The 8768-nt window shown below is 40.3% G+C and overlaps 1 protein-coding gene across 2 annotated transcripts; it reads left to right on the top strand.

Moving 5' to 3' along the window:
* The first annotated feature begins 1712 nt into the window (after positions 1 to 1712).
* On the top strand, positions 1713 to 6280 carry LOC121938778 (stanniocalcin-like). Of its 2 annotated transcripts, none has more exons than XM_042481947.1 (4): positions 1713 to 1972; positions 3743 to 3882; positions 4028 to 4239; positions 5525 to 6280. In XM_042481947.1, exons 1-4 carry the CDS (start codon positions 1792 to 1794, stop codon positions 5823 to 5825), a joined length of 834 nt encoding a protein of 277 aa, XP_042337881.1. In that variant the 5' UTR covers positions 1713 to 1791; the 3' UTR covers positions 5826 to 6280. The 2 variants fall into 2 exon arrangements, with proteins under 2 accessions (XP_042337881.1, XP_042337880.1); XM_042481946.1 differs by having other exon boundaries at positions 3740 to 3882.
* The last annotated feature ends 2488 nt before the right edge of the window (positions 6281 to 8768 follow it).

The following is an 8768-nucleotide window of genomic DNA, read 5'->3' as shown; positions in this document are numbered from 1 at the left end:
CTTATCAACTTAACTTATAAACTCATTATTCCAAATGTCACCAAAAAAAGTTGACAATGTTGCATGCTGAACTTTATGTTATAAATTATATTGTAATCTTTTTTTATTTTAAGATATTTTCAGCATTTCTACTTTATTTGACAGAGATAACTTGGAGAGAGACAGGAAAGGCAGGGGGAGAGAGAGGGCAGCAAAGGGCTGGATCCAACATGATCTGCTGCGGGAAGGATTCAGCCTCAACACTTGGTGTGTGCTCTCTATCAGGTGAGCCACCAGGGTGCCCCATAGTCTAACTTTAAATAACACATTAAATTTACCAATTCTATAATGACGTAGGAAGTCACGGATGTCTTCCTTTAAAGATATATTTTTCTGTCTAAATACAGATTCACACTCTGTGTTTTTTCCGAATTACATATTGGTCCTAACAGCTGCCAGTGGATTGTGATGGTGAAATCCAGTTCTGATGAAGAGACAAGATAACAATCATCTGCATTTAGGAAATCTCACCTTCATGTAACGAACTGTAACTATTGGATTTTTTTAGTCCAATAAAATTGACATTAAAGCTAAGGAAAAAATAAAATCTAAATCTGGGATAAGGAAAAAAAATCCTAGCAGCAAATAATTTTGTTACACTCCCTTGTCTATTACGATTCAGTTTGGCCAGAAAAAAAAAAAGAAATATATGTAAATTGCATCATAGAGGTTATCATTGGCATTTCTAGGATTTGAGGACATTGGGGACTTAGCTCGGACCTCAGTAGGGGGATCCGTTTTTTTTTTTTGTTTTGTTTTGTTTTAAAATGGACAAGCTCAATTTTGATACTCCTTTTATGCGCTCTGGCACAGTATTAACAGTACCTTAAAAAAACAACTTTCCAGCCATTTTGCTGATTATCTGTATTGGCATTGGCAAAAATAATTAATCAAAAAGTGCAAAGAAAGTGTCAGCATGGGAGGAACTTTTACTTCATAAAATAAATTTATTAATTTATTATTTCTTTTTTAAATTTTCACTTGACTTTATAAAAAAATAAAATTGCTGGGAATTTACATATTCCAATATATATACGTTACATAATATATGTTATATTGCAAATTCCAAATATTGAGAGAAAGATTTTCAATTTTATTATAAATGCATATTGGTTCTAAATATTGGTTATTGGTCTAATTAACTACTAATAATCGGTATCAGCCCTAAAAAAAACTAAAAAAAAAAAATCACATCTGCAACTACTGTATCTCATAGACTAGTGGCTATTATATAATTCCACCCTTCCATCTGTCACTTTAGCTTAAGTTACAGTTATATATAACTAAAGCTAAAGTGACAGGTGAAGGGGAATAATGATATATATACGATAGCCACTAGTCTGTGAGATACAGTAATTGCAGATGTGGTTTTAAAAAGTCTGTATATTCCAGAAATAAAAGAGATACATTTATATTTTGTTTCTTGGGGCCATTATAAGATATAATGGCCAGATTCCCCATGTTGAGCTGAAGGATGCACAGTGTTGGCCGCTGTTAAATGATTTTATCAATTAGTAGTGGAAAGAGCAGGACCACGGTCTTGAATCCTGCCTTCTGATTGGTCCACACGCAGAACTCGTAATGTTCAGCGCTCCCATATAAACCCATGCAGACTTGACATCGGTGCTATCTGTCATGCAAGTCAAAAGGATAGTGAGGAGTCCAGTGTAAAGACATTGCCGGCAGCTTACTTGTGATAGCCTACGTTTCTTGTGTTTTCGGCGCTGCAGAAGCTTTTGGAGCGTCATTCTTATGAATTACACACAGAGCAGGAGGCGTCTCTTTACATTTAGTTGTATTATCTGTGTTGAGAGGACGATGCCTTTGAGGACCGGACTTTTTCTCCTGATGGTGCTGAACGCATCTGCATATGAACTGGATCAAAACGAGTCTTATTCGCCCAGGAGAACACGCTTTTCTGCCAATAGCCCTTGTAAGTAACACGCTGCCTCCATCTGCATATCTCAGAGTGCACTGCTTGCTTTTTCTTTTTTCTTTTCTTTTTTAACACCCCATTTCCACAATATACAGGCTTTACCTTTGCTCGTTTTGTATGTGGAGATGTTTTTTTCCTCATAATTATTTTTGGCCTACGCAGCCTTTTGTGTGTTAACGAGCGCCTTGATTCATGGAAAAGGCTGCGGGATTAACGCTGTGGTTTTTGCCGGTGTCCTGCCGGCAACAGATGAGCATGGAGCTTGGTGCTGACACCTGAGAGTGCAGGCTGTGTCATGCTGGTATTCTCATGGTCGTTTTGGCTGCTGCATTCAGCATTATAGTGGACTTGAGGAGGGTTTTAGTGCATAAAGCCTACTGTGCAGCCTTCCTGTGTAGCAAAAGATTGTATTTTATCACACAGTTTGTCACTGGGGCTTAGTCTTTTGGACATATAAATGCAACCCTATGAGTTCACATTTGTTATCCATCAAAAAAAAGAAAAGCCTGAGTCATAATCCCTTGCAATAACCATCCAGAAATGACACTGCAAAGCATGAATATGCATGGCTTCATTCAAATGTTGACTTTTCCTTTTTAACACAAAGGTACAGCGCAGCGATAAAAGACAGTGGGAGACAGGGATGCTGATTCCCCTTCTGCAGGAATTGCTTCATCATCATAAGATTTGCAGCTCACTCTCTGTATTTGCGAGCAATCTCTGGTCCCTGATGGCAGGCAGACTTTATCTGACTGTGCAGGTCAACATGGGGCCCCAGATTCCAAGTCTGCCAAGTAGGCTTAGGCTCCGCGGTGACATTTCTTAATGGTTATTACAAAGGATTTGAGTCCGGCTGCCTGCCATCTCAGTGGATTCTTGGATGGAGAATAAGGGAAGCCAACTATCTGGATACACTGATTTACAGATTATGTTTTATAGCTCATTCTTGGTGTAAAATTTCAAGTCAGTTGCATGGACTTAGAGCTGTGTTCCACATGGTCAAGATCAGTTTTCTTTTTTTTTTTTTTTTAGAAAATGGACTGAGGGATGTTGCAGAGTAGCTGTTTCATAGGGTTTATGAAGATGGGGATCAGAGTCGGTTGTGGGCTTATCAGCCTAATATTTATTCCAGTCATGTGACACTCCTGATATGAACATGGCAGCATGTATTTCATTATGTAGAGGTTCATGGGATCATTAACGGGTATATAACTGGACTGTGATATTTGCTTGGAGGAAGAGTCCTCAAATTCAGCTAGACATTTGTGTAAAAAATTGAAGACAAAGCATGGTGGCAATGTATGTGTGTGTGTGTGTGTGTGTGTGTGTGTGTGTGTGTGGGTGTGTGTGTGTGTGTGTGTGTGTGTGTGCCAGTGGTACAAGTGTATGTTTGTGTGTGTCTACAGGCACGCCAAAAATTTTCAGTAAACTCCTTGGTATTTCTGGTGCTGTTCATCCAAGCTCTGCTGAAAAGAACCAAACAGTGGAATATAGGTCCCTGCCAAGAGAAAAGTGCTATAGTGCCAAATAGTGTCTGAGACTCTCCGAGTTGTAAGGTGTCCAATCTCCAGTCAAGTCACTATTTGCCCCGAGTGACTGTATGTCTTTTGTGAATCACCAAAGTATGAACATTCTCTTTTGTTCACTGCATTTTTGTGCCGAAACCCTGGCAACCCTTGTGTAATGAGCTCAGTGAGTGTGCAGTGATTCCCAGTGAACCCACTGTTGGCTCCCCTGCTGATGGTTCATTCTCTGTGCCCACAGCAGATGTGGCACGCTGTCTCAACAGTGCCCTCCAAGTTGGCTGTGGAGCCTTCGCCTGCCTGGAAAACTCAACTTGTGACACAGATGGCATGCATGACATCTGCAAGTCCTTCCTTTACAGTGCTGCTAAATTTGACACTCAGGTATACACACTTTAATTAATTTCACAGAGACTACACACACAGTATGCCATTCTCTCTGTTTCTACTGTGCACATGGACTTGTGTAGGATTACATGGGCGTAACTGTTAGGGCAAGAATGTGTGAAGCACTGCTGTGTTTTTACAGGGTAAAGCATTTGTGAAGGAGAGCCTTAAGTGCATTGCCAATGGCATCACCGCGAAGGCATTCCCCACCATCCGCCGCTGCTCCACCTTCCAAAGAATGATATCTGAAGTCCAAGAGGAGTGTTACAGCAAGCTGGACATCTGCACTGTGGCCCGATCGAATCCAGATGCTATTGGCGAAGTGGCACAGCTACCAAGTCACTTCCCCAATAGGTGAGCTCTTCCTCTACTGCATTTTTGTGTTTTCAATAGCTTGAAAGGAGCCGTTTAAATCCTCACATGGAGCAGGTCTTTACCCAGAGAGTCTGCCATGTTGCACCGCCATCTTTCTAATCTACAGTAGCCCAGAATGGACAAACCAAACACTGGCTTTAGATAGGGCCATTTGCATTTTTGTAGTCGGCAGCCCCTCAGCAAAAAGAGTATACGAAAAACACAGATTTATTTTACATTAGTTAGCTTTATTCAGTGTTTTTACTGGTTTAAATCACCTGGTACGTTTGTTTTTGAGAGGAGGAGACCTCTGCAGATAAATCATCTCTCAGTAAAAATGTCTTTAAGGGTTAGGCTTAAAATTTTAACTGGGAGAACTTTAAGATGGTTGCAAGCTGCAATCTTTAACGCTAGATACCACTAATTCCACTAAATCTTACACACTGGACCTTTAAAAACAATGGTTTATTTCACCAGCAATCAGCAAAAGCTGCCAATTACAAGTGAATGAGACATATTCCTGAATCACCTAAAACATCACCATTGTACATGGCTGGCATGTTGCAAATACTAAATTTGCGCCCTGATTTATGCAGCACAACAGATGCCTAAATTTGTATAGATTTCCATGTTTTGTTTACCATCTGCTTCATAAATTCTTTCATACAATGAAGGAAAATAAAAAAGGAATAACAAGTCTTCATATTTTTAGTTCCTGTTGTGGATGTTATACATACAGGATCAAGGTTTGAGGGTGAATACAAAAGGGCTAAGCACAAGGCAAAAAAAAGGCACAAGGCTTGACAGTGCCACTCCCACATGGATGGCATCAGACTCTAGAGCACATGTGCAAACACACTGAAATAGGCAAGGGCGCAGGTTTTATTTTAACATTGTGGGGGCACATATGAAATGGAGGGGGTCTAGGGGTCCTCTTTCAGAAAATTTTAAGCATCAAACACTAATGCATTCTGCATTTTGGGGAATGTATGCACCAATTTGTGCCTTTTCTACATCATTATATGGTGCAAATGTCTTTAACCTTGTCCAGAAATAAGTCCCCTACCACTTTCAAGCTTTAAATAGGGGGGGTAAATGCACATGTTCAAGATATTGACGGGGGGGGGGGGCATCCCCTGCTACCCCCGAAAATTCTACAGCTATGGAAATACATGTAAAGATTTGAGCTGTAGAACAGGAATATATAGTTGCACATTTTTGTCCATTTTGTCTTTCTTTCATTTCAGCTCTTCACATCCTGCGATGCTTTGTTTTGTTGTCCTAGGTTTTACGGTAAGCTGCTACAGAGCCTCATGGACTGTGATGAGGACACAGTGGACCGCGTTAGGACCAGCATGGTGTCGCGGCTAGGCCCAGAGATGACCATGCTTATTCAGCTGCTGCAGAACAAGCCCTGCCCATCCACTGCTGTGGCTGCAGCTGCCGCCATCCCAACTGGAGTGGAGGGCCGTGGGAGTTGGCGCTGGTCCATGGGTCCCCATATGTACAAGATCCAGCCTAATCTGCGAAACAGAGACTCTGCCAGTCATTTTGGCAAAAAACGCTCGGCCAGTGACAGCTCCTAACTTCCACTCAGATTCAGAAACTCCACACTCCTCAAAACATCATGAAAGCTCCTCTATTCCCTAGGGGTGATAGAAATCCACTCCTCCGCTAGACTGGAAGTTACAGAAATATGCACCTCTAGGGAATGCCGGAACGCCCATAGAGTTGATATCAGAGTTTGATTGTTGTTCTATTGTATATCCTACACTTTAGGCTTGAGAGAAACCCCCTTTCCATCGAGTCCGCTCACAGTTAGTGTTGAACATGTGGCTGTTGCATCTGTGCGACATGGTCCTGTTCACTCCTCGTCACCTCCTCCAACAGAGATGAATCCTTAAGAAGATGCCAAGCAAAAAAAAAAGTTTAAAAAAAACAAAACAAAAAAAAACAGCCATAGTGGTTCGCACCTCTAGAGCACAAGTTCATACTTTAAAAGACAAATCTCATAATCTCGATATTCGTTCATGAATAGAAATCAGTAGTTGGATTATTAGTTCATTGATAGGAATGGGACATTATTGGTAGACGTGTCTAATATTTCAGAGGTGGGACCAGTCAAATTGTGAGCATGAGATGTTAAATTTCATATCTATTTTCTGATTAACACAACAGTTAAATGTACTGTATACGAAGTTATCTGAGACAGCCATAGCTAGCCCTCTAAAAGAGAGCACTCATATGGAGTGAGGTCTGTAGAGGTTTCATAACAACCTTTGAGAGGTTACCTTAAACTGACCAAAAAACTTCAAACTGCCCTGAATGCTATTCATGAAATACCAAAATAGTGTATAGCTATAGCACTTATAATTGTTTTTTTCTTTCTGATGGCAGATGTAGCCATGGTCATGTGTTTCAAATCATCATCCTGCACATAAGGATTGTTCAGGTCGTGGCCAAGTCTCAGAAAAAGTCCATTGTGCATATCTTGTATCCAGACACTTGTAATGCATATGACTGTTGAGCTCTACGGTATACAGTATGTGGGACCATGTTTAGTGGAATCTGTATCCATGTTCTTAACCGAGTGTGAAGCAGCAGTGTATGTGCAGTAGCTGATTAGCACGTTCACCGATGAGACTGAGAGCAGCCATCTTTTTGGACTGATGATCATCATTCTCTGAGGTGAATAACGTGACATACACGCTGGCTTCCAGTGTCAAGATTGAGAGTGACTATTTAAAAAAAAGCCTTGTTGGAATGATATTTATTTTCCTACTATATTATTTAATGTTGTTGATTTTTTTTTTTATTTTAATGCATTATTGTAGTTTTAATTCGTTTACAGATTTTAAAAAAAGCAGTTCAGTCATGGCTCCTATTTGAACATGAGCTCTATGCCAAAAAACACACACAAAAAAAAAACAAAAAAAAGAAAAAAAAAAAAAGAGCTGACACTCTGGTGACTGAATGGGACCCATGTCATGACTCTGTGCTGGCCATAGGGGAACAAGGTCGGTCATTCAAGTCAGGTGATTTATTTTAGGGGTGTTACAAGGGACCACAACTAAACAATAGCTTCACTTTGACACACTTTCTGGTTGAAAGAAAAAAAAGGTTGTCATTGCAGCTGCTAGATCTAGACGTGCTTGTTCAGTGCTGGGGGGTTTGTGCACATTATTGAAGAGTGATCAGGTATAATCACAGTAAATCAAACACCAGCATCAAGTGTTTTCATGGCTCTGCGCTAGTTTGCAGTGCTTCTCTTGACATGGGTTACATTTTTTATTTTTTTGGGTAATTTTCCTTAAACGTATGCTATGCAGGAATTGTCGGTTACTGTTTGCAAACACAAAGTTCAAACTTGGCCCTTTCTACACTGCTGGCTACATTGCAGGAACGTTATATTTGCTGTAAATTAAAAGACAATAGTTAGGCAAGCTAACTAATCTAACTGCTGAGAACCACACAGGATCAGGAAACAGGCCAACTACATGTCGCTCGTCCTCCCCATCCTCCTCCTCAGTGCTCAGCAGTGAAGGTGGAAGTAAAGGAAAACTCCAGATTTACACGTATTTTTGTTTCTTTGAACAGGTTTTGTTCACTCGTGTTTTTTTGGCACTGTGGCCATAATCTTTGTAGCTTCCTCTCTTGGACTCTTGCTGCTACTACCTGGTTGCTAGCTTTTTATTAAGTATCGACCTCACCTGTGGGCCATACAGGAACACCCTGAAAATAGCAAAATAAGACGAAAATACAGGCAGAGTGTCTGAAGATAACTACACCAACTCACACTTCTAATCTCTTGTTGTTTTTTGCATCTATTCATGGACGAGAGCCTCATATTCAGACAGTGGGAGATGTAAACATTAATGTCATCCTTCTCAGCTGAGCTGTAACGTTAGTTAGCTCTGTGGTGCTGGTGATACACAGTGATGTGGCTGTCAGATGTAGTTTAACAGAAAAAAATTGTTCCTACATGAAACTGCACACAAGTTATGTGGATTGTCTTTAGTAATTCGGTCGGGGGTTGCATTTAGCACCACCAGCTGAGTGCAATCTAGTTCTATTATATTGGAGAAGAGTTAGTCATCACTACGGCCAATATCTCCAACACTTAGCAACTTACACCAAAACACTCTGGACTGACACACAGCACCACAGGTAAGAGGAAAAACATGCAGTTTTGATATTAGGATGAATTGTCCCTATAAGGGACCTTGTCACTCTACTTTAATGTAAGAAAAAGTCCTGAAGCAATTCCCTCTCTCAAAACAAAATATGAAATCTGAACATTTTTGCAAATCAGACTGCATGTTTTAAAGCCTTCAGAGATCAAGACAATCATTTACAATCAGTATATTGGTACAGAAAGTCCCTTCATGCTGGTGTTTGTTTTATCTATGCCTGATTGATAGATGGTGGATTGGTGCCAATAATGTCAAGTTAAGTTAAGTTAGTTTCTGTTTGACAATAAATTGAAAATGTTTGTGCACACTGAAAATGCAACATAGAGATTAACCAGG

This window comes from Plectropomus leopardus, unplaced genomic scaffold (assembly GCF_008729295.1).
Source record: "Plectropomus leopardus isolate mb unplaced genomic scaffold, YSFRI_Pleo_2.0 unplaced_scaffold3294, whole genome shotgun sequence".
Taxonomy (NCBI): Eukaryota; Metazoa; Chordata; class Actinopteri; order Perciformes; family Serranidae; genus Plectropomus; species Plectropomus leopardus.
This window is presented reverse-complemented; position numbering and strand designations above follow the sequence as displayed.